The 27,556-nt window shown below is 33.1% G+C and overlaps 1 protein-coding gene across 6 annotated transcripts in view; it reads right to left on the bottom strand.

Moving 5' to 3' along the window:
* Positions 1-27,556, bottom strand: part of tnikb (TRAF2 and NCK interacting kinase b) — a 137,432-nt gene that overhangs the window by 57,364 nt on the left and 52,512 nt on the right. For all 6 annotated transcript variants that reach the window (XM_056450485.1, XM_056450487.1, XM_056450489.1 and 3 more), the window contains exons 3-13: positions 27,269-27,325; positions 26,265-26,390; positions 21,592-21,702; positions 21,351-21,441; positions 19,078-19,208; positions 18,918-18,972; positions 16,422-16,500; positions 14,936-15,111; positions 11,937-12,003; positions 11,661-11,859; positions 3,911-4,027 (exon numbers count right to left, since the gene is read on the bottom strand). In XM_056450485.1, coding sequence (XP_056306460.1) covers positions 3,911-4,027; positions 11,661-11,859; positions 11,937-12,003; positions 14,936-15,111; positions 16,422-16,500; positions 18,918-18,972; positions 19,078-19,208; positions 21,351-21,441; positions 21,592-21,702; positions 26,265-26,390; positions 27,269-27,325 — 1,209 coding nt within the window. The remainder of the gene's footprint in view (positions 1-3,910; positions 4,028-11,660; positions 11,860-11,936; positions 12,004-14,935; positions 15,112-16,421; positions 16,501-18,917; positions 18,973-19,077; positions 19,209-21,350; positions 21,442-21,591; positions 21,703-26,264; positions 26,391-27,268; positions 27,326-27,556) is intronic.

The following is a 27,556-nucleotide window of genomic DNA, read 5'->3' as shown; positions in this document are numbered from 1 at the left end:
GGATCTTTTAATGGGAATAAAATAAAATAAAATAAAATAAAATAAAATAAAATAAAATAAAATAAAATAAAATAAAATAAAATAAAATAAAATAAAATAAAATAAAATAAAATAAAATAAAATAAAATAAAATAAAAACAGTTGGTTATCCATTATTTAGGATCTTTTGACAGGGAAATAAAATACATTATTTAGGGAATTTCTGACAGGGGAACAAAACAAAACCAAAAAAAAAAAAAAAAAAAAAAAAAAACAAAACCACTTATTCTGTGAAAAAATACATAAAATAAAACAGAGATGGGTATCTTTTCAAATGGAAAGTATGTATAAAATAAAATAAAAATACAATAAAACAAACCTACTTATTCTGGAATAATAAAATAGAAATCAGTTATTTTAATTAGTAATCATTTTTCACATTATAAATACATCAAACAAATGCAGCCTCGGTCAGAATTAGAAATCTGTACTTCAACAGACTAATAATATTGTTAAATATAATACTAAACATTTTAGTGTACAGAAAGACTTTTTTTTTTAAAGTCAACACAGTTCAGATCCATTATTTTAAGATGTTTCAGAGAGATATTTTAATATTATAATATGAAACAATTTCAGTGTACTGGAGGAAATTTTTAAAAGGTAAACAAAGTTCAGATCTGTTATTTTAAGATGTTTTAGAGGGAAAAAGTCATAAAATAAAATAAAAATAAAATAAACCTACTTATTATGGAATAATAGAATAGAGACCAGTTCATTTAAATAGTAAAAACATTTCACATTACCATCTGTACTGTATTTTTGACTAAATAAATGGAGCCTCAGTTAGATTGAGAAATCTGTACTTCAACAGACTAATAACATTGTTAATTATAATATTAATCAATTTCAGTGTACTGGAGGACTTTTTTTTTAAGTCAACACAGTTCAGATCCATTATTTTAAGATGTTTCAGAGAGAAAAGTGCATAAAATAAAACAGAGTTGGGAAATTTCTTTTAAAAATAAAATAAAATAAAAAATAAATCCTACTTATTCTGTAATAACGGAATAAAAACAGCCATTTTAAAAAAGTAATGATATTTCACAACATTACCATTTGTACTTTACTTCTTATCAAATAAATGCAGCCTCAGTTAGATTAAGAAATCTGTACTTCAACAGACTAATAACATTGTTAATAATAATATTAATCAATTTCAGTGTACTGGAGGACATTTTTAAAAAGTAAACAGTTTGAATTCATTATTTTTAAGATGTTTAAGAGGGAAAAACTGCATAAAACAAAACAGAGATGGGGATTCATTATTTTAAAATGTTTCAAAAGGATAATATGTATAAAAAAAATCATGTACTAAACAAAAAACCCCATATGCAAGTCATATTGTCCATATTTTGAAACAGTATCAGTCTTTATAAAGAGGATATCATGGTTTCCTGATTATATCTCCCTGATTAAGGGACAATGGTGTAGATTTTCACTGTCTTTAGTAACAAAACAATGAAGCGCTTCACAACAACAAAGAAAACCCAATGCATTATAAAGTTACATTCCTGAAATATTGTATGATATCCTCTATAGGGCTCCCTGAGGCTATTTAAACAACCAAAAAAGTAATTTGATATGCTTCATGTCTGTTATTAATTACTAATATTCACAGAACAGTTTATATACGGCTAGTGAACTAACAATATTAGCAGCTGTTACTATTCTGCTCCAGCTCTAATTACAATGGCTTCAACAGTGGCTTTAAAGGGCAGTGTTTAAAGGGGCGTGTCAAATTTAAATGAGCCTACAAAATCACTTATAACTCTTTGGCATGAATGCTGAAACTTCGCAGTAATTATTGGCTCAGTCATTCTTATTTGTCTTGCTTGCTCTTACACACGACCCGCGAGACGTCCTCATTCACTATAGATACTGGGCTCAAGCGGCCCAACTGCATCTGAAATAGTGGGTGGGAGGCTGCTTTAAATATGCATCCATCCAGCAGAACATTTCCCTCCCAGGAGGAAGTGAGTCACAGAAACGTGAGCGAGGCATGTGAGAGTCTGATATACTTATCTGAGCGGACAGTTACAGTTGTGAACAAAGTGCTGTTGCATTACACACAAAGTAGGATTAAAAGAAGGTTATGCATTAGGAGGTGTGCATATGCACCCTTAGTGATGATGATAACCATGTGTGGTTATATAAAGAGACAGATTCAAAAATCATCATAAGTTTTTTTTTTTACCTATAATAGTACTGGTTTTGTTACAATTATTCATCAATACTGTTTTTATTGGATGCCATAATCATTATTTGGCTCTTACTGCTATCAGGATTTTAAAAAGCAACGTTAAAAGCATTTAAGATTAAAAATTAAAATAAAAAAACATTATTTATTTGTAATCCATTATTTAGGATGTTTTGACAGGGGAATAGAATAAAATAAATAAATAAAATAAAATCCAATTATTTAGGATGTTCTGACAGGGGAATAGAATAAAATAAATAAATAAATAAAATAAAATCCAATTATTTAGGATGTAAAATAATAAAATAATAATAAAATAAAGTAAAATAAAAACAGTTTTAATCCAATTATTTAGGATGTTTCGACAGGGAAATAAACAAAACAAAACAAAAAATAATGAAATAAAAAATAAAAATAAAAATAAAATAAAATAAAATAAAAATAAAATAAAATAAAATAAAATAAAAATAAAATAAAATAAAATAAAATAAAATAAAATAAAATAAAATAAAAAGTTTGTAATCCATTATTTAGGATGTTTGCACAGGGGAATAAAAAAATGTTTTTAATCCAATTATTTTAGATGTTTTGACAAGGGAATAAAATAAAATAAATAAAATAAAATAAAATAAAAACTGTTTTTAATCCAATTATTTAGGATGTAAAATAATAAAATAATATATTTAAAAAAATAAAGAAACTTATTAAGGATGTTTTGACAGGGCAATAAAAAAAATAAATAAAATAAACAGTTTGTAATCCATTATTTAGGATGTTTGGACAGAGGAATAAAAAAAAAATAAAAAAACAGTTTTTAATCCAATTATTTAGGATGTAAAATAATAAAATAATAATACATTTATTTTTTTAATAAAAAAAATACAATTATTAAGGATGTTTTGACAGGGTTATAAATAAAATAAAAATAAAATAAACAGTTTGTAATCCATTATTTAAGATGTTTTGACAAGGGAATAAACTAAAATAAAAACTGTTTTTAATGCAATTATTTAGGATGTTTTGAGAAGGGAATAAAATAAACTAAATAAAAACAGTTTGTAATCCATTATTTAGGATGTTTGGACAGAGGAATAAAATTAAATTAAATCAAAACAAATAAAATGTTTTGGTTTATAACTTACAGATGATACGTAATGTAAAATCAGCCCTAAAAGCAGTTAGGATAAAGTTGAGAATCCCTAATCTAGAATGCTTTAAAATGTCAAAAGGTAAAACAGTAAACATTATTTATAAAAAAATAAATAAATCAGTTCTGAAGGCTTGAACACTGAAACAACTGGTCTCTCTCTAAAAAAAGTTATTCATCTCTGTACATGTGCAGTTTATTAACAAAGTACATCTCGTCTCCATCTCTGTAGTGGTGAATGAGTGGGAGGTTTTTAGCGTGTGGAGAGTGTGACCGTGTGAAGCTGCCACATCACTTATTCTTCCCTTCCTGTTCATATGAGCTCAGCTGACATTTCTAGCATGGCTGAGCTTCCCCATCTCTTCTTGCAGAGCAGATTATGGGTCAGTATGTAATAATAGTCCAACATATAACAGTCTGAATAATGATGTATATTTGCAGTCTGCCAGTCTATTCTTGCCCTATTTCTGCTTTACTATTGATATAAAAGTGGGCAAAAATACTGGTTGAGGGCATGCATGTACCTGCTCCCTCTCCGCGTGCCTCCGCTCCTCCTCTCTCCGCAGCTGCTCCATCTCCTCATAGCGCCTCCTCTGCTCTCTCTCCTGCTGTTTGCGGAGCTCTCTCTCCCGTCGCTGTTGCTGGAAGAGTACAAACACAAGTCCTCAATACAGCTGCAAGCAGCAATTACGGGTGTAATGTTAAGATGATTTTACTCATATATATATGGAAACCAGTAATATTGTTTTATGATTCACCACTTTTGGCCAGTAGGTGGCAGTACTTCTGAACAGACATGGTATGGTCAACTAGTGATGACAATAGCTATGTTTCCATCCAAAAATGCGAATGAACTTGATTAAAACTGGATTATCGCATTAAAAACGTGCGAATAAAGCAGCGTTTCCATCCAACAAGTCAAAGTGAACAAAATAGTCACTTCCTGATTAACTGGCGCCAAATATCAACAGTAAAAACTGAATTTACTGTAGTAGAGGATCTGCGTCAATCTTTTCTTCATTTAATAAATAACTTGTGCCTCAGAAGGCAATCCTGACACGCAGTGAACGCGTGGTGGTGTTTGAAGGTGTCAGACATGGAGCACAGACACTCTTGATTCTGGAGGTCATTAATAATATAATGACACTAATACTTAAACGGTAAAGTGTTTTAGAATGACCAAAACAACAGTTCAGATGGTTTACAGTGTGCTCAACTTGTTGGTTTGTCCATTAACGCACATTTTCATCATCACATGATCTCTTATAACAAAATCACATGACTTTTTTTAATGAGCATACTGAAATTTGTGCGGTAAAAGTGTTTCCATCGTAGTTTATGTGCATCTTTTCTTATTGAATAAAAAGTTTATCCTACTTAATTATGCGCATACGTTTTTTTATGCGCATTTTCAAAATTTATGCGCATCATAGCGTTTACGTCAAGTTTTTTTATGCGCATATCCAAAATGTGCATAAAAATAGGTGGATGGAAACTTAGCTAATTACTCATACGAAGTTTGGGGCCCGTATCAAAAAGCATTGCAGAAATAGTCTTATATTCTAGTTTAATTAAAACTGTTAGTTAAAAAGTGGGGATGCACCGAAATTAAAATTCTGGGATGAGTCGAGACCTGTCATTTTACCAGCATTGCCATGACAGCCCAGTAGCGCTATTGCAAGCAGCAGGAACAAGAATGCTGCATAGGAATGTTCTGTCGGTGCTTTTGCTTTTTCAGGGAGCATGTGAGGTTCATGCTCCACTGATTATTGAGATAATTTTATCTTGCTCTTGCACTTTTGTCACTGAAGCAATAAGCCATTGAATATAATAGGTTTAAAATCGCAGTGCTTTCCACATCTGGTGTGAAAGTCGCTTCACATTGTGTGGTGACTATGGGGAGGCACATGACAGTTGGAAGTATCGCACACCAGACGCGCATATTCGAATTTTAAGATGAAATTATTCAGATGGCGCTCTATGGCACCAAGGACAGCCGCCGACTTGCGGCGGCGGTGTGAGTACACTGATTAGAAATCTAAAATGCATGTGCTGAGTGGCACATTTGGTGTATGACCCCCTATGGCTGGAGGGAGAGTGAAACAAGCACTATAAGTCACATTTCATGACTCATGAGTTTGAAAAAGTTTCAAAGAACATCTACAGTTGAAGTCAGAATTATTCGCCCCCCTTTTGATATTTTTTTTCTTTTTTAAATGTTTCCCAAATGATGTTTAACAGAGCAAGGAAATTTTCACAGTATGTCTGATAATATTTTGTCTCCTGGAGAAAGTCTTATTTGTTTTATTTTGGCTAGAATAAAAGCAGTTTTAAGCAGGTCAAAATTATTAGCCCCTTTAAACTATTTTTTTTCCGATGGTCTACAGAACAAACCATCTTTATACAATAACTTGCCTAATTACCCTAACCTGCCTAGTTAACCTAATTAACCTAGTTAAGCCTTTAAATGTCACTTTAAGCTGTATAGAAGTGTCTTGAAAAATATCTAGCAAAATATTATTTACTGTCATCATGGCAAAGATAAAAGAAATCAGTTATTAGAAATGAGTTATTAAAACTATTATGTTTAGAAATGTGTTGAAAAAATATTCTCTCCGTTAAACAGAAATTGGGGAAAAAATAAACAGGGGGGCTAATAATTCAGGGGGGCTAATAATTCTGACTTCAACTGTAAATAGTGGACAAGAAGTAAAATATGGTATAATCTGAACCAATTTCATTGCATGATCAAAAAAATTATCAATACAAGTCTCACGACATTTAGAAAGATACTCAAACTATTAAAAATCTATTGAAATGTCTTTTGTATACCTTCTTCTAATAAACAACAGTGGGAGTCTTACATTTGATGAGGAGACGTAGAACCAGATTTTGTCGTTTTTATTTTGTCCTGTTTTGTTTAATGAATATACTGGACAAAAAGTGAGGTTGACAAAAATAATCCAAGGTTTGGACCCTATATGCGATCGCTGCAAGCAAGCCCCTGCAGATTTAATGCATTTGTTTTGGCTTTGCCCATCTATAACTTTCTTTTGGCAATCAATTTTCAAATGTTTCTCTCCTGTGATAAAGATGTACATCAAGCAGTGTCTTCGACTTGCAATTTTTGGACGAATACTGCAGGGTTTTCGAGTAGTACTGCAATCTCTTTTGCATTTTTGACTCTTAACAAGACTGTGCACACTTTTACTATGGAAACAAAGATTTCCTCAGTTTCGACAACTGGTTGCAAGATGCAATGAGTTTCATACTTTAAAAAAATTAGGTTTACAATAAATGGCAATTTGCGTGCTTTTTCTGAAACATTTAGTTTTTTTTCTGAGCATGTGAGTACTTCTACAGATTGTCAATCTAAGCCTTAGGGTTTATAAATTGCAGAGTGAATTTAATTAAGCATATTGTATAAGTATCTGAGGATTAAGTTTATAATTTTTAGTTTGTTGATGTGCATGTGTACTTTGTACATGGGTTATTTCTAAAAGTAAATGATCCAATATACATTTTCTACATAATTGACACTAACTTTCCTATTAAAATTTTTTTTTTTTGAATTATTATTATTTATTTTTTGTGTGTGTAATTTTAACTTCATTTTGTTTATGGGAGAAAGGTTGGGAATAATATCTGTAAAAAAATTTTTTTTGTAAAACTATCCTGCAATTTCAGTAAAAGTTTAATAAACAGATAATCACAAGGCGGTAGGTTCCTGAATTTTTTTTTGAGTACCATTAAAGCAAGTTTTATAACAATACACCAATACATTTGTAAAATATAGTGTTCTATATTTGGTTGACAAACTAAGTTGGTTACTGTAGAAGTCTGGGCACATCTAGAGATCGGCCATGTGATTCCCAGCCAAAGCAAAACTATTTTCATACCTCCAGACCACTTGTCTTATGTCAAAACTGTGCAGGTAACCTCATGATTTTGATAATCAACTCCAAGCTTGAAGCTATGTCTGAAATTGCATACTTGCATACTATTTAGTACATTAAAGACAGTATGTGAGCCGATTAGTGTGTCCGAATTCATAGTATTCGAAAAACTGCAAGAAGTACCTGGATGTTCTACAACTTCCGGCGAGATTCTGAAGTGCATATAAAATGGACGGCATGCTAGAGAATTCACGAATGGGAGGGAAGCAACGCAACTGACGTAGTATTATCATTGTTATCATGTAGGTAAAGTGATAATGACAAATGGCGGATATAGTACGTCTGAGCTCCATTCATACTGTACTACTCAAATTCATACTATATAGAATGTACTTTTCTAACGGTCGTGTAGTAAATTCAAATTTAAATGTAGTACCTACACTAGTAGTAGGCGATTTCTTACGCAGCCTTGGTTTTAATTTAATAAAGTGTTGAGGGGATATAATCTCACGTCCACAAGACGAGCTCTTCAATATGTCAATATGTGTGTTATTTGATATCCGCTAAATCTATCAAAAACTCTCTTTTTTTGCCAGGACCATCTGAAGAAAGTCTGCAAATTTTGGTGAAAATTTGACATACCATCAAAAAAATTTTTTTAATTTCACGATGAAAATTAAACAGTTTTTATGGGGTCAGTTTCGAACTCCTAATTAATGACCCTCCAATTTCTACAAATAAATCTCACAGCAGCCCAATGGCTCAGATTTACGCACCAGCTAATGCAGTTCCTTTCATGACCACTAAGTGGCGACGAAAAAGACGGTGCATTTGGAACAGGCAAACGCTGTATGGTCTTTCCTGCTGACAGGAGCTGTACAGAAACGATAGCGGAGCAGCGGGAGACAGATGTGCTGAATGAGGGGTCTACGCCCAGCCGGGCTGCCCGATTCATCTACACGGGTCTCCCTACTGAGAAAACTCTACATCACATAACTCAAGGATTCTATCTATCGGCTCAGTGATCACCAACTCTCTTTGTCTCCCATTTGAAGAATTCCCGAGATGTCGGATAACCTTCCTGTGGATTGATCGTCGCTCAGTGTCTCCCGGGGACATTGAAAAGCCAGTCATCTCATGAGCCATTGCACAGACAAAATAGAGTACAGTATAGTCTGTTCGTTCTGTGAGGATTGCAATGAAAAACAATGCTGAAGGCAACCAAGCATATGCTCATGCAGGTTACAGCGGAAGCTACTTGAGTGTTTTATGTCAGAGGTTGTGTGATTTGCGACTCAAATTCATCCGTTGGGCTAATATTATATTGATTTGCCAAAAAATTTGGAACGTTATTTGGTAATATTATTAATGTAATGAAATGGTATTTACAGATATGTTTATTAAACAACTTTGGTCTTTTGTTAGATCATAGGAAAAGATATTAGATGTGAAAATCCATAACTAACTACATAGAATGTGTCTAAAATATTCAAATAAATAAATAAAGAACACTATAAGATTAAGTATATAACAAATACATTTTACGAAGACATTTTATTAATGATGATGATGTACTTTTATTTAATGCCATGTCAGCAACAAAGGCTATATTCATGGCAAAAACATTTCATTATTAAATATTCAAAGATGTTTTGATAAGCAACTTCATATTAGGGCTACAAGATATTGGAAAAGTTTGACATTGCGATATTTTTACTCTGTGATTTATATATAATGTAATATATTGCAATTTAATTTCACCAGATGACTTAAATAACTCTTTTTTTTTAAGACTTTATATTGACTGGGATGATTTTTAGGGGAATGAAATATAAATATATTTTTATGTAATTTATTAACAATGCATATAATATATTTTATACATATAATAAACAAAATACAGTCATAAACACAATGGAGCAAATACTAAAATAAAATAAATGGTTGATTTATAGATTTCTGGGGAGAGTATAACAGTATTCTGTTACAGAAATTGAATAATCAAATGTAAATTAGCAATGCATAGTCTTCATCATATAAACGGCTCTATTTTGGCAATCCATGTGCAAAGTCCAAAGCGCAGGGCGCAAACGCATTAAGCACGTGTCAGAATCCACTTTTGCTATTTTAGGGATGGAAAAATCCATTTTGCGCCTTGGCGCATGATCCAACAGGGTTGAGCTTATTCTCTTAATGAGTTATAAGTGTGTTTTGAGAATAAACCAATCAGTCTCATCTCCCATTCCCTTTAAGAGCCAGTTGCGCCGCGCCATAGCGCATTTGCTATTTACATGGCGGACTTTGTAAATGGAAAAACTGAACACTTCACTAGAGACAAAACCGTTAAACAGAGCATCTACAGCGCGAGAATGAGCAATTGTTTACTTTCGCTTTCACTCTCGTGGATAGGGAAACGTGTTGTACGCACAGATATCCATTAGCAAAACTATTTCTAAATTCATTTCTAATTTCCAGCAAACAAATAAATAAACAATAATAACGAAGTGTGGTCAAACAACTGAGTTATATCCAAATACACATGCTATGCCCCATATGGTCTAAAACCTGACAGGTGGGCAAATCTAAGCTTGTTTTTAATAAAACAAATATAAATATGCATATAATGAACAATACTGCTAATAACAATAGCATTATACAAAAGCAAATTGTCATGAATAAACTGAAAAAGCCAAAAAGTATGGTTTTTATTTATGTAGGCTAGAAAATAATTTTTGTAATATTTTAATCCTTGAATTATTTTTCATTTTTAAAGATATTTGTGCAGTGCTGTACATCCTGTGTGTATTAAGCAATGTGTAAGCAAGGCACACAACTAACGTGCTCTGCGCTGGACAATAGACCAGCTTTGATCAGGTCTTTTGAACTCTTTTTAAGTTCCTCAAAATAGCAACGCGCCAGCAATGCGCCTCAACACGCCTCGTTTTTTAGATCAGAATGCCTATGGGCGCTAATATGAGCGCAAATGCATTTGCTATTTTAACAGCGTGGTGCAAAACGTCAAAGCGACTCTTGTGCCCTGATGAAACTAGCAAACAACAATTGCATCGCGCCTTGCGCCGGGTGTATGATAGGGCCCAAAGTGCTCAATAAAAATGAATCTTTATTAAACTTCTTTATGCTTTATTAAAATGCTTTGAACTCCCCTAAAATGCTTACATAGTCACAAAAGCAGATCACTTTCACTCTATTGTGCTTGAATTCAGCAACAAATCTCATGTGTTTTGTCCTGTGGCATCTGGTCATCTTTAATCCAACTGAATATTGCATATCTTGCGATGTGACTATTGCGGACACGCACATTGCAATATCGATGCTGAAATGATATATTGTGCAGCCCTACTTCATATGCTATATATTGGTGCCTTCGAGTTGTGGTGCTGGAAGGGACTGTTGCGCATCTTGTGGACAGCAAGAATCACCAAGAAAAAAGTCCTAGGGTGCATCAAGCCAAAGACCTCGCTAGAAGCCAAGATTATCCTATAAATGATCCTATTTTGGCCATGTCATGACTAGCAATTCACCCGAGAAGGCAGTCATGCTTGGAATGGTCAGTGGAAGTAGGAGGAAGAGCTACCCAAGAACTCGTTGGCTCAATACTGTCAAATCTGAAATAGGGTTGGATCGATCGCAGATGGCCGATAGTGTTCAATAAAAATTAATCTTTATTAGACTTCTTTATGCTCTATTAAAATGCTTTGAACTCTCTTAAAATGCTTACATAGTCACAAAAGCAGATCACTTTCACTCTATTGTGCTTAAATTCAGCAGAGTCTCCACTACTGTGAAAAAATCCTTGCTCTGTTAAACAACATTTGGGAAATATTAAATAAATAAATAAATAAATAAATAAAGAGGGGGCTAATAATACTGACTTTAACTGTATTTTAATAGTAAAAAGATATTTATTATTTAATAAAAAAAAAATTATTAAAAAAAGAAATAAAATAACTGTATATAAATAATGAATCAAATTAAAATTATATTATTAAATTATTATATATTAAAATGTGTTAGATATAAATAACGGTTATAAATGAGATAAACATGGCAAAATACAATTCATAACAACAAGAAATAATAAATCTAACTGTATATGTATATTAGAATAAAATAATTTTAAAACAACTTTACATTTTAGAAATACTAATAATAAATGTTAAATTTAGACATTAAAAAACGAAATTTACTTTGTGTTAAACAACTAATCTAAACAAATTTGTCATAAAATAAATAACAAATAGAATTTTCTGATTTATCATGAATTTATTTTTATATAAATGGATATAATATTACACTTGGTTATGAAATACTCTGCTTAAGCATATTACATCATCTTAATATACTCTAATACTCTCACCTCCTCCAGTCTCCTCCTTTGCTCCTTCTGCTCCTCAATGCGCTTCTGCCTCTCAGCCAGTAGTTGGCGCTTGTGTTCCTCATTTTGCTGCTGCTCCAGCTGTTGTCTCCTCAGGGCTTCAGAGCGCTCCTTATTGGCCAGCTGCAGACGCAGGAAGTCCCGCCTCAGAGTCGACTCACCGGGGATGTTTATGATAGAGCTGTTAAATCATCAGACGTTAAATCATCTTCAGTCAGGATGACCACAACTACACGCTTAGATAAAAGCTCTACACACCTTGGCTCTCCTATATCTCGCTCCTCTTCCTCCTCTTCACTGCCACTGTACTCATATTCGGTCTCGTCTGAAAGTTAAACATAGTATAATTACAGTTGAAGTCAGAATTATTATCCTGCCTGTTTATTTTTTTATTTAGATTTCAACACATTTCTAAATATAATAGTTTTAATAACTCATCTCTAATAACTGATTTATTTTATCTTTGCCATGATGACAGTAAATAATATTTGACTAGATATTTTTCAAGACACTTCTATACAGCTTAAAGTGACATTTTAAGGCTTAACTAGGTTAATTATGTTAACTAAGCAGGTTAGGGTAATTAGGCAAGTTATTGTATAGCGATGGTTTGTTCTGTAGACCAGTGTTTCCCATGTTCCTGGAGGCACACCAACAGTACATATATTGGATGTCTCCATTATCTGACCCATTAACTTCAGGTGTTGGAGTCTCTTCTGATGTTATGATAAGTTGATTCAGGCGTGTCTGATTAGGGAGAGGTTGAAAATGTGTACTGCTGGTGTGCATTCAGGAACAGGGTTGGGAAACACTGCTGTAGACTATCGAAAAAATATATAGTTTAAAGGGGCTAACAATTTTGAAGAAAAAATATTATCAGTCATAGTGTGAAAATTTCCTTGCTCTGTTAAACATCATTTGGGAACTATTGAAAAAAAGAAAATAAAAATCAAAGGGGGGCGAATAATTCTGACTTCAACTGTATGCTGTACTGTAAGACAAAAAAAATATATATATATATTATTAGGAATAAAATTACAATTAATTGCTGATATGTACTGTTGTAACAAAGGAAGCTGAATAGCAATAAATAAACCAAAAAACGTAAATGTTAAACAAATCTAATAAAAAAGATAACAATTATAGGATTAAGTATGCAAAACACAAGGATTTTACAAAGATGTTTTGATAAACAACCTAAAATTAAATTCAATAATATATTCTACAATGATATCAATAATAAATATAAAATTTAGTTAATTAATTATTAAATTATATTATATATATATATATATATATATTATGGCATAATCTGTCATAATATAATATAATATAATTATTATAATCTAATATAATATTATATAATAAAATATAATAAAATATAATATAATAAAATATAATCTAATATAATAAAATATAATATAATATAATAAAATATAATATAATATAATAAAATATAATATAATATAATATAATATAATATAATATAATATAATATAATATATAATCTAATATAATCTAATCTAATCTAATCTAATATAATATAATATAATATAATATAATATAATATAATATAATATAATATAATTATTATAATCTAATCTAATATATAATCTAATATAATATAATATAATATATATAATATAATAAAATGTAATTATTATAATCTAAACTAATATTATATAATCTAATCTAATATATATAATAAAACATAATTATTATAATCTAATAAAATATAATTATTATAATCTAATACAATATTATGTAATATAATCTACACTCACCGGCCACTTTATTAGGTACACCTGTCCAACTGCTTGTTAACGCAAATGTCTAATCAGTTAATCACATGGCAGCAACTCAATGCATTTAAGCATGTAGACATGATCAAGACGATCTTCTGAAGTTTAAATCGAGCATCAGAATGGGGAAGAAAGGTGATTTAAGTGACTTTAAACGTGGCATGGTTGTTGGTGCCAGAAGGGCTGGTCTGAGTATTTCAGAAACTGCTGATCTACTGGGATTTTCAGGCACAACCATCTCTAAGGTTTACAGAGAATGGTCTGAAAAAAGAGAAAATATTCAGTGAGCGGCAGTTCTGTGGGCGCAAATGCCTTGCTGATGCCAGAGGTCAGGGGAGAATGGCTAGACTGGTTCCAGCTGATGGAAAGGCAATAGTAACTCAACTGTAACCACTCGTTACAACCGAGGTATGCAGATAAGCATCTCTGAACGCAAAACACGTCCTGGGCTACAGCAGCAGAAGAACATACCATTACTTGTAAGTTGTACCTAATAAAGTAACCAATGAGTGTATTTGGAGTAAGGGAAATAATATAATTATAAAAAATTTCTACAGAAATAGGGGCTAATATTGATTGTTTTCAGTATTACAGTATCAGTATCTTTTCAAATCTGATTCACAAGTTCTTAGTTGAGTTTCAACTTCTATTGAAAACATTTATTTAGTTATACATCAAGCACATGTATTTTTATTGAGGGAAAACACTTTTACTGATGTACTGTAATTTCTGAAGGGACTGTTTTCATAAATTACTAATATTAAAATGTACAAAAAAATGTAAAAATATTATTAAAAAAATGTATTCAACAATATATATGCTGAATATAGTGCACATATTCAGCAAATTGCTCCTCTCTATCGTGAGTTTTCTAGCTAATTAACAAGCCATGAATAATGCAGTCATTTTATATTATCCCATGTTACATTTCAGTTTTTTTCAACATATACCCTTTAATGTTTATTCATGTTAATTGTGTTAACCAGTAGTAAAGTAGAGAAGAAGATCAGTTCATGTGCCTCAGAAACCAAGGCAGCCACAGTAATATCATGTCACAGTGTCAAAATTACATCTATGGTTTGAGTTTCATGATAAAAGGGACAGAATTTGAAATGACAAATGACAACCACTACAAATAATGCTTAGTGAAGTTTTGCTCAAGCATCAACATTCACTGTAAAGACGCTGGGTTCCACACGATTCCTTCATGTTGTCCCAACACAAATCCATTAAGTTAACTTAACTGTTATTACAAAAATTTTATTGGATTGAACAAAAACAATAAAGTTGTCCCCCCCAAAAAACATAAGAATTTTGTTGGTTCAACTCATATTAAATAAGTAGTTTGAACAAGCAGCAAAAGTAATTTTTGGAGTGTTGACAAAAATATCAAGATTGATATTTAATTATGAATATCAGCTTATGATACCATCAAAACAGAAACTGTAAACTCACCCCTCTCTCCTCTCTTCTTTTTGGTCCGGTCAATGTGGTCTTTGAGCTGAATTCGGACCTGTCTCTCGTTCGGCAGGTCTTTGATGAAGGGGTGTTTGATGAGTTGTTCAGTACTGGGTCTCTGATTGTGATTCTTCACTAAACAGCTCTCAATGAACGACTGGAACTTTTTAGACCTGTAGAGAATGACACATCATTCAGGTTACGTTGACAACACCAATGTCACCAAAAAAGATATAGCCTCACATCAAAAAAATAAAATAAAATATACAACAACAACAACACTCTCTCTGTATTCTGCTATTTTTATGTGGTTGTTCACGCTTGACTCTAAAGGTCCCGTGAAGCGGTTCGAAATTAGCATTTTTTAATCAATGTTTGATGTAATCTCAACTGAAAAATGAAGAGAGGGTGGAAAATAGAGTAGCTTCCCAATAAAAAAAAAAACAGCCAATAGCGTTTGGTTTTATCACAGTTCTGCCACTGAGTGGTTGAGCTCAAGAGCATCTAATGTGAATGACAAAAATGTAAAAAATGAAAATCATCCTAAAGGGGGCGGGACATGTCAGATAATAGAGAGCATTTGATTGGTCAAGACTGGAATAGGCATGGGCTGGTATAAGATTCTGACGGTATGATAACCTTGGATAAAAATATAACGGTTTCATGGTTTCACGGTAATGAGATTACTGCTCTATATTCTTTTTAAATGTCTGGGTAAAAAACTTAAACTTTTTCCCCTTGGAAAACAATATATTTTATTTTGAGAACGATTTATAATATTTTGGAACAGTAAACCTATCAAGCTAAATAATTCAAATGGATCATTGACTTCTGCTGTCTTCATTCGTTTCAAAAACATTTTTTTTACTATTTAAAACAGCATCTTTGGATATTGTTTCTGCTGAAGATACTGTTGTCCTAAAAAACAAAATTCAAATAAAAAAAATCTTACTTATACCGTAGGAACGGTATTACTGAAAATTTTGGCGGTTTTAAAACCTAGACTTTTATACCTTGAAAACGGTTAACGTCCCATGCCTAAACTATAAGTAAAAAAAAAAATAGTTTATTCATTTAGATGGAAGTGACAAACTGCAAGCTTTGAATGTTTATGTCAGGCTTATATCTTCCAAACGTGAAGTTTGTAAAACTAACATATTAATACAAACATCTCAAAAAATGTCATTTAGTTCCTTTTAATGGGACCTTTAAATCTACACCTCCCTAATCACATCCGATCGCACGCATGACATCACCTTTTTTATAGACTCTTATACATTTTCAGTACCTGTTTGTTGTGTAAACCAACAGACGAAACACAAAGAATGTTGGAAAACTGTAGCCATTTTGACTTCAATAGCATTTCTTTCCTATGGAGGTCAACGCCTACCAAATTCCAACATGTTTTTGACTATCTTCTATTGGAGCACAACAAAACGAAACTCCTCGAAACTACCCCTTTAACATACAAGGTTTTACTCACCATTTCTTGGACTTGAGACGGGGCGCTGGGTTTCTGGGTATGAGGAACAGAGCGCGCATAGGATGCATATCACAGAGCGCTGAGAAAACAGACAATGTGTGCATTTAGCTTTAACACTTGTTCATATACAACACATTCCCTGCACATTCACATACAGACATTCATACTATAAAGTAGGCGAAGACAGTTAAAATGCTGGGTTCCACACAATTTCTTCATACTGTCCCATCACAAATCGATTAAGTTGACTAAAAAGTTTTTTTTTTTTTTAACAATTTTAAGTGGATTGAACATAAAATAATTAAGTTTTCTCCAAAAAAACTTAAGAATTGTGTTGTTTCAACTCATTTTAAATAAGTAGTTTGAACAAGCGGCAAAAGTAATTTTTGAGTGCAGTATGTGAGCGAAGTAGTATGTCCAACTTCATAGTAATTATCAATTAGCACTACATCTAGTGAGGATGTGACGTATACATCCACTAGACATTTGACCAATTTTTATCTAGGTATCAAAAGCACTAGTGTATATGTACTAAACTACTGTGTATATATACACACATATCAAACATTTATTTCATCAGTTGAGCCCATTTGGAATCTTAAAAGGTACAATCGAACATTTTTAATCAAGCAATAATCTTTACATTTATATTTGGCAGAAGGCAATGCGAGTGAGAAAATATACCTTTAATGACTCGCCCTTTACTCTTAAAAGTGAATGTATGAGTATTTAATTGCTACTGCTGTTGTTAAATTAACAATATAAATTTTAGCAAAAAACTAAACAATAACAAGCACATTTCCTCAAAATATATCAGTCAGGGAATTCGTAGATGACTTCAACTTCAGAATAGTTGTTTTTTTTTGCTCATGATAAGATTGTTTAATTCTGTATGTACACTTACGTTTTCAGTATTTGTTCAGGAAAATAATAAATATTTTTTTAAGATGAAATCCCCTTAATACATGATCTTTTATCAGTCAAATGGCAGTTTTAGTGCTACAAATTTATATAATGGCTATGAAGTAAGGGGTCTGACCACAAGAAATACACTGTAAAAAATATCTGTTAATTAATAGTTTATGTATTTTGTGTTTTCCGTTTATTTACAGTCGTGAATTGCATTATGGGACCTTGATTTTGACTTTTGATGTTGAAAATTTAACTCTTACAAATTAACTAAGTGACTTTTATAGACATTTTAGTAGTTTGAAATAATATAGTGTATAAGAAATAATATATAGAGAAATAAGTCTGTAAAATAACAGAAAAAGTACTGGTAAGGTTTATGTACCATAGTTTACAACAAAAACACAGACACTATATTAATTTAAACTACTAAAAATGTTAATAAAAGTCAGTTTTTCAAACTTATCAAGCTTGAAAGTCATTGGAAGAACGTAATTCAAAAGCATAAATAAATGGGCGAAATTTTAAAATAAAAAGATGAATCACAAAATTCAGAAAAATCTACATAAAATTTACAGATACTTTTTAACAGTGTACCTAGCATACACTACCTGACAAAGTCTTGTTACCTATCCAAGTTTTAGGAACAACAAACAATAACTTGATTTCTAATTGATCATTTGGTATCAGAAGTGGCTTATATGAAAGGCAAAGGCCTCTAGATTACACTTATTTTACCAAAATAAAATATGATCATGCCTTGATTTTTAATCATTTTATTAGGACAGTAAAGTCTGACTTTGCTTAGACAAAGTCTTGACATTTAACAGAAATAATGTACAGCATAGAATATAAAGTCATGGTGCGGTGGAAAAATAATTAATATTGTATATGACTCCCATGAGCTTGGATGACTGCATCCATACATCTCTGCAATGACTCAAATAACTTATTAATAAAGTCATCTGGAATGGCAAAGAAAGCGTTCTTGCAGGACACCCAGAGTTCATCAAGATCCTTTGGATTCATCTTCAATGCCTCCTCCATCTTACCCCAGACATGCTCAATGTTCATGTCTGGTGACTGGGCTGGCCAATCCTAGAGCACCTTGACCTTCTTTGCCTTAAGGAACTTTGATGTGGAGTCTGAAGTCTGAGAAGGAACGCTATCCTGCTGAAGAATTTGCCCTCTCCTCTGGTTTGTAATGTAATGGGCAGCACAAACGTCTTCATACCTCAGGCTGTTGATGTTGCCATCCACTCTGCAGATCTCTCACACACCCCATACTGAATGTAACCCCAAACCATGATTTCCCTTCACCAAACTTGACTGATTTCTATGTGAATTTTGGGTCCTTGTGGGTTCCAATAGGTCTTTTGCAGTATTTGTGATGATTGGGATGCAGTTCAACAGATGATTCATCTGAAAAATCTACCTTCTGCCACTTTTCCAAATGATCAACTAGAAGTCAAGTTATTATTTGTTGCTCTTACAACTGGGATCAACGACAAGACTTATGTCAGGTAGTGGATTTTGGAAGAAACAATTATCATAATTTAACATCACACTGCATTGTGCCAGACTTACGAGGAGCCCCTTCAGCCATTTCGATAGCCGTAATTCCCAGCGACCAAAGATCACTCTGTAACCAATAAAGAAAAGTTAAACCCGAACATGCCCTCACCCAAAAAGCAATCAGCATCTCGGAGATGAAACTGACAGCATAATTAAGAAACGCTTGAAATACCTTGAAGTCATATGTGGCGTCTGGGTTCTCATCACAGGCTATGACCTCCGGAGCCATCCAATATGGCGTGCCAATAAAAGTGTTCCTCCTTCCGACGGTGCGGTCCAACTGTGCACTCACACCGAAATCAACTGTTGAACACACACACATACACACACAGGGAAGATTTGGCCTTAATGTGTCTGCGTGCAGTAACCAGAGGAGAGGTCTTTGATGAAGAGCATGCTGCCATCTGCCTCTGTGCCACTCTTCCCTCGTCACCGCAGGCACTGTCGTCATGGCAACCGGCCCGAACTGTCTCGCAAACTCACACAACTCAATGACAAGCCCTAATAACTCTAGAGGAGGGTCACAGGTTCCTCTGCACAGCAATAAGACACACACGTCATTCTGTAATTGCGACTCTTATGAAGTAATTAAGTTTAATTTTCATGTTTTTTGTGTGTTTACTTCGCCAAGTTTAATAAACATTTGCATGAAAAAAATCTGTATTACTTGCAATTTCAGTTATAAAAACAATACATTATGTGTCTATCTTAACATTCAGGTCACCTATGTTACATTGGTTATAAAAAGCTTTGAGGCAAGTTTGTTGAGCTAAAGCACAAAATGGTGGAAAATGTCAACTGTTATCGTCAACTCCATTATGGTTTAAAGGTTCCATGAAATTAAAATAAAGTTTTTTAGATGTTAGTATTACTATTGTTCTTGATATCTTAAAGCTAGTGGGCACCAAAACAGTGACAAAATTCATGATTAGAAAATATAAATCTGATTTGAAGCACATAGTTTGTCCCTTCCGCCTAAATGGAGCAACGATTGACTTCTTAGTTCCTCCACTCTATATGTTGACAACAATTAGCAACAGAATGAAATGTTCCATATTATATTTAAGCATATTGCATTAATAAGACCTTCAGTTTACTGTATACATTTGTTAGTTATAATGATACATACCAAATAATGCCGTTACCACAGTGTTTACAAAACTATTAGGCAGCCCAATTATGAGATTGTACCATAAATAATAAAATAATAAAGTGTATCTTGATCAAACTTGGACTTGTTTGGAAAAATGACATTTAAAAATCAATGTTGTTTTGTTTATTATTATATACACACACACACACACACACACTGGTCAATTTAAATGTATTTTTTATATATCTATAGTATTGTATTTTATTTTAGAATTTATTTAAATGTTATTTCTGTTTAACAAATGTTGGTGTGGCAAAGTACATTCTAAAATAACATTCAAGTTAATATTCAGTATTGATTGTTGGGTTTTGTAATATAATTAAACTCAATAAAAAAAAAGTGTATCTTGAGAACCAAATTAGCATTTGTAATCATGCTTTGAATTCAGCTTTGCAATAAATTACAATTAAACCCATTCAAAATATCTTGAATTGCTACAATATTTCATTATTATCAGCTGTATCAAATAAATGCACCCTTCGTGAACCTTACTGACCTTAAACATATGTATATTTTAAATAAAAAATAAAAAGCAAGCTCATTTGCATATTAATTTTATTACAAAAAAATTTTATCAGCTTAATCATGCCAAGCTATTATTTTCACATATAAAAATGCTTTGTATCAAATAGCTTGTGGCAAATTCATGACAAACAAAATCACAAAGTTGATGTTTGTTTGTTTGTTTACGTTTAACGCCCTAACAGCTTCCACTGTTACTTTCATAGCAATAAAAATCGTATTGTAGTTCAATAATATGATGTTTAGTTAAAATTGTTAGCAACTAACAAAGTTATGGTAACTAATAACCTTAACTTTTCCGAATTAGATTGTAATGCAATAATGTGCACCTTTTGCAAACAGTAATTATTGTGAAAAGCGCTTTACAAGTAAACTTGAACTGAATTGAATGTTCATAGAATAATTTTTTGCTAAAATTGCTAATACTGTATTCGGCTCAACGGTTTAAACTAATAAAAACATGTAACTGCGTAAAAAAAGTCTCACACAGAAATTAAAACAAAATCTCAAGGCTGATGAATAAGCTTTCTCAACCAGATCAGAAAAATAAAATCAACTTAATTAAAATGACCTTGATGATCCCAATTGTGTGGCTCCTATGCAAGATAGATAGAATCATACTGTATTTTATTTTTGCTACTTTAAAAAAGTGTGGATTTTACATACTAAAAAGTATCTTTAAATCATAACCTTTATTAGATCCATTCTTATTAACTTCCTATGTTTTTTGTTTTGTTGTTTACAGAGAGGCATTAGTGCTAAGAACTCACCCAGTTTGACTTCCGCATTTTCTGTGAGCAAAACGTTCTGCCCTTTGATATCCCGATGGATGACCTTATGTTGATGCAAGTGGGTCAGACCCTATCAAAACCAGATGAAGAGGTTAAACTCAGCAGGAGAAGGTCAAATGAAGGAACACACTTCAGAAATGACACTTCTGAAAGCTAATAATGTCTCCTGGCGGCTCACATAAACACACACACACACACACACACGCACACACGCACGCACCCTGAGGATCTCTCTGCAGATGTAGGCTGTCCACTCCTCCTTCAGTGAATTCCCTTTGGTGTTTTTTATCAGGTCTGTGACTGAACCAGCACCACAAAACTCCATCACCAACTGCACACGGAAAAAGTTGATAACATCAGGAGAAAACATTACAGTTAGCAGCATTATTTCTATTTAGAGGTCACGTGTAAACAGGACATAACTGTTTTTGAAGATGAACAAAATTACATGTTTAAAATAAATATTTCTTCAATTATACACATACTGTAGGTTAAACAAACAGACAGATGATAGACAAATAGAATGATAGGATGCTAGACAGAAAGAACGATAAACAGATAGCTAGATATGAAGAACTATAAAACAATATAGATAGAAAAAATGATAGAAAGAAAAACAGATTTATAGTTCTATCTACCATTCTATCACATTACTGTTACCAAATGATGGATGGATGGATGGATGGATGGATGGATGGATGGATGGATGGATGGATGGATGGATGGATGGATGGATGGATGGATGGATGGATGGATGGATGGATGGATGGATGGATGGATGGATGGATGGATGGATGGATGGATGGATGGATGGATAGAAAAAAACTATAGACAAAAATAACAGAACGATAGAAAAAAAACAACAGATAGAAAAAAACAACAGACAGACAGATACAACAATTTATAGAGCAATAGACCGAATGATAGACAGTGACAGAGCGATAGACAGAGCGATGGACAGAGCGATAGACAGAATGACAGAAAGATCGATACGCAGAACGATAGATAGAGCGAAAGATAGATTGAATGACAGAACAATATATAGATCAAAAGAGTGATAGATAAATAGATAGACGGATAGGGATGGATGGACAGACGGACGGACGGACGGACGGATATTAGTCAGAATTACTAGCCCCCCTTTGATTATTTTTTATATATTTCCCAAATGATGTTTAACAGAGCAAGGATATTTTCACAGTATGTATTTTTTATCCTGGAGAAAGTCTTATTTGTTTTATTTTGGCTAGAATAAAAGCAGTTTTTATTTTTTTAAAAACATTTTAATGTCTAAAATATTAGTCCCTTTAAGCTATATATTTGTTCAATAGTCTACAGAACAAATTATCATTATACAATAACTTGCCTAATTACCCTAACCTGCCTAGTTAACCTAATTAACCTAGTTAAGCCTTTAAATGTCACTTAAAGCTGTATAGAAGTGTCTTGAAAATATCTAGTCAAATATTATTTACTGTCGTCATGACGAAGATAAATAAATCAGTTATTAGAAATGAGTTATTAAAACTATTATGTTTAGAAATGTGTTGGAAAAAAAATCTCTCTGTTAAACAGAAATTGGGGGAAAAAAGTAAACAAGGGGGCTAATAATTCTGACTTCAACTGTAGATAGACAGACAGATACACAGATAGATAGATCATTAGAACAATAGATAGAATGATAGAAAGAACGATAAAACGAAAGATATGAATATTGTTCTATGAACTATCGTTCTATCTATCATTCTATGGGTGTACTGTTATCTATCTAATGATAGATAGAAAGATAGGGGAAAAAACAATAGATAGAACGTTGAAAAAAATGATAAACAACAGAAAAAAATGACAGACAGATAGATACAACAATTTATAGATAGATGGAACAATAGATATAGACGGAGCAATAGACGGAACAATAGACAGAACGATAGATACAGACAGATCGACAAAGAACGATAGATAGAACGATAAAATGATAGCTATAAATATTGTTCTTGACGGAACGATAGACAGAACGATAGATACAGACAGATAGACAGACAGAAAGAATGATAGAAAGATAGACCGAACAATAGACTGATAGATGGAATAATAGATGACAGAAAGACCAATAACCACAGACTAGCATTACGAAAAAGGGGGTTTGGAAAAACGTAATCGCTGAACAAAATAAACAGGATTTATTGAGATAATTAAGTAAAAATAAATGCACATTATAAGACAATGAAAGTGTTTACTTTAATGCACAAAAAATAAAAGAATTTATCTCAATATATCTCAAATATTCAATTCTGTAGCAGCAGCAGCTCACATATTGAAGAGGCAGAACCTGTATTCAAAATTAGACATTCAACACTCACAAAAAAAGACATGAATTCACGCTTTTCAGCTGAAGCTAGATCTGCGAGCGACACTGCTGTCCCAGGGCTACTTCGCTTTCTCACTTCAAGTTTTAAAAAAGTTTCAATGACAGGATTAAGTTAAACCGTTTCTTTTTTTTTAAATTTAGCCCTACCTTTGTGTTCAAATTATCAAAAATCGCAGTTTGTTTTTACTACTTTGGTATCACCCTTTCTCCCAGGAGTCTCATAAAAGAGTCCTATTCTCGTTAGAGGCCCCAAGGGCACCATTAAAGTCAATAAATATAATTGATGAGCAGAATATGATGTTATTTCTGAAATGCCGACTGGCTTTGAATGCTCTATTCAGCTGATCCGTTGGGACTCTCCAAAGTCACAAAAGCGGAGTCAGCAGCATTGTGTCTCCTTTAAGGGAAATACTTCATACAAAGATGTCCGATGGAGGGCAGTTGTGCTGACCGAAGGCTCTGATGCCCGTGAACGTCTTCAGCGTGTCACTTATCTTTATGTTGATGTGCAAATAGAAAGCCAAGGCTCGCAGAGAAAACGAGGCTGGCGGTTTTTGTGAAAGCACCTCTGCACAAGAGTGTGAACGCTGTGTTTCTAAGTGAGAAATCAGCAACTGTTGGAAAGCATTGCTCTGTTGAGGAAGCTATTTTGAGCTCTGTAGGTGCACAAGCTAAACTAATCAGAACTCTTAATGCACAATTAAATATGCATTGGTACTACTAAGTAATTAATGTTTGCTAAATGTAATCCAGATGTAATCCTGAAATATTCTAATGATTAGGTAACAAGCTATTAGTGTTAGAAAATGATAAAACAGCTATTTTTGGCTAGTTCTTTGTCAAAACGCGGACATTTTTTAAGGATTAGCCCTGCGGATAAAGGCTTTTTTTTAGATTTTTGCTGTTAATTTTGATGAATCGCTTACCCAAAGAGCACCGACACATTATTTAAGCTACCCCTGAGCACTTTTTGTTTGATTTTAGCTATTTTTGGCTGTTTGTTAATGTTTGTTTAATTACTGTTATAGCTCAGGGTTTGTTTTGGGATTTTATGTACAACATCTGAAATGCAAATGAAATTTTTAGAGCTGACTAATATTTCTTTTCAACATTAAAGAGATATTTCACAAAAAAGAGAAAGTTCGTTCATCATTTACACACCCTTCCAGAGTTTCTTACTTGCAACCATTGACTTGCATAGTATTTGTTTTTCCTAATAGGAAGTCAATGGTTACAGTTACTAAATCAGCATACGATCATCTCAAAAACATTGCAAGAATTAGATGCTTTGTTTCCAGTGAGGACTTAAAGAAACTTGTTCATGTTTTTTATGACCAGTAGGATGGATTACTGTAATGGACTCCTCACTGGCCTTCCCAAAAAGACAGTCAGACAGTTGCAGCTCATCCAGAACGCTGCTGCCAGGATTTTGACCAGAACCGGAAAATCAGGGCAGATCACGCCTATCCTCAGGTCTTTACAATGCCTCCCATACATTTTAAAGTATTACTGTGGTCTATAAATTACTAAATAGCCTAGGACCTCAATACATTACAGATATGCTCATGAAATACAAACCTCACTCAGATCATTAGGATCAAGTAAATTAGATATTCCAAGAGTTCAGTCAAAGCAGGGTGAATCTGCCTTCAGCTACTACACCCCCTACTGCTAGAACAAACTTTTCTTTGACAAGCTTTAAAAACTATAATAAACTAAATGTACAACAGTCTGTCCAGGTCAGTGTCCTTACCACATATGGTCTATAAATACATGGAGAAATGTTATTGTGAGGAACCATATAGTTAAATACAGTTGTAAATAGAGTTTTGCTAAAAGTTTTATTGAGATGTATTGTTGGTGACTGTATATTGTGTACAGGTGTTGATTGGGTAGCTTTACATGAATATTGCAAAATTAAACCAGTTTAAAATTATTAAGTCAATATTTTGTTATTGAAATTTAAGACATATTAAGACTTAAGACCCAGGGACATCCTGTTATATCAAAGCGAAATCTAAGCTCAAATCTATGCTATGCTTTTTCAATAATAATATTTTAAAGCCTTATTACCTTATATTTAGTAATAATTATTTCATACCAACAATTAATCTATCGTGACTACTTTACTTCTATTGTTCTGATCTGTAAGTTGCTTTGGATAAAAACATCTGCTAAATTATTAAATATAAATGTTTCAGTACAAATAAACTATAAATCAACAAATTAAAAACAAAAACAAATAATCTTTGAGGGGAAAAAAACGAATACTAAAAATGACGAAAAAAAGTAAAATTAAAAAGTAAATTTTTGCCATGCTACAAAAAAAAATCTACATGGCATTTAAAACTAGACAAATAAATAAAAAAAAAAATACAAAAAACAAAACAAAACAAAACAAAACAAAAAAAAACGTTAAAATTAGCAGCCTCCCGACTAACACCACACAGCACTACAAACACAAAGAATAAACATTTAGAAAATAAATAACCCTGATTCTCTTCTAAAAGCTAATGTAGACTGACCCAGAGCTGGTCATCCATGCCAGGTGGGTTCTTCTTGATGAAGGCACCGTAGTAGGTGGCGATGTTTCGATGGTGGGAGTATTTTTTCAGCATGTTGATCTCAGCTTTGATCTCCTCCTCCTCATCCTGTCAAATAAAACAGACAACACTTCAGACAGAGCCGGAAAAATACAGCACAGTCATTGTCAGAAAACAATGAGCCATCTGAGTTCTTCATTAAGAACAATCTATAAAAAAGTCTTTTAACCCACCAAAATATAAACAACATAGCTAGCATTCATTCATTCATTTACTTTTTGGCTTAGTCCCTTTATTAATCGGGGTCGCTACAGCGGAATGAATCGCCAACTTATTGCCCTTCCAGCTGCAACCCAACACTGGAAAACACCCACACACTCTTGCACACACTCGCATAGACTATGGGCAATTTAGCGCACCCAATTCACCTATACCACATGTCTTTGGATTGTGGGGGAAACCGGAGCACCTGGAGGAAACCCATGCGAACACGGGGAGAACAAGCAAACTCCACACAGAACATAGGGAGCACATGACTTAAAAAATGTATTCGCATCAATAATATAATATGTTTTAATATATTTGAATTACGGGCATCACGGTGGCGCAGTGGGTAGCACGATCGCCATACAACAAGATGGTCGCTGGTTCAAGCCTCGGCCTGATCAGTTGGGAACCACGTTTTAACTTCACTGAAATTGATTAACATTGAACATTGAATAACATTTTTATTTGTATTTCTTTTTTTAAGTCAAAAGTTCAACGGTCTCATAATTACCCCCAGTGACACTCCACTGTTTTTCCAACCAGCATTTCAGTCCCCTATAAAGTATTAAAAATTTGTTTTCCTGACAGTTCACCTTTCGGTAATTTCACAATAATAGAAAGATAAAAATGCCACTGACGTTGACCCATGCATGTTTGTGTGTCTCTGAACGCACAAAAAGGGAAGTGAACAGAAACCGGAAACTGAGATGGGCCCTTACCCCTGTGACATCCATGACCTTGATAGCAGCGAGCTGACCCGTCTTGACATGACGTCCCTAAAGAGGAAAAAAGACAGAAGAGAGGAAATATCACTCACCAGCAGCACACAAACATCAGGGTATCATTATTAAACAGGTGGCAATAAGCTCTATCTATGACAGAAGAAAAGGTGGACGCAAGCCTTTCTGGCAGGCGGCATCATTACGCAACACCCTTCCTAGAACGATTGAAACGGACCCAAAAACCTGTGTGAATGATCTTGGCCTGTACCATTTTGTGTGTGTGCG

This window comes from Danio aesculapii, chromosome 24 (genome assembly GCF_903798145.1).
Source record: "Danio aesculapii chromosome 24, fDanAes4.1, whole genome shotgun sequence".
Taxonomy (NCBI): domain Eukaryota; kingdom Metazoa; phylum Chordata; class Actinopteri; order Cypriniformes; family Danionidae; genus Danio; species Danio aesculapii.
The sequence above is the reverse complement of the archived record's forward strand: the minus strand, read 5'-3'. Positions and strand labels throughout refer to the sequence as shown.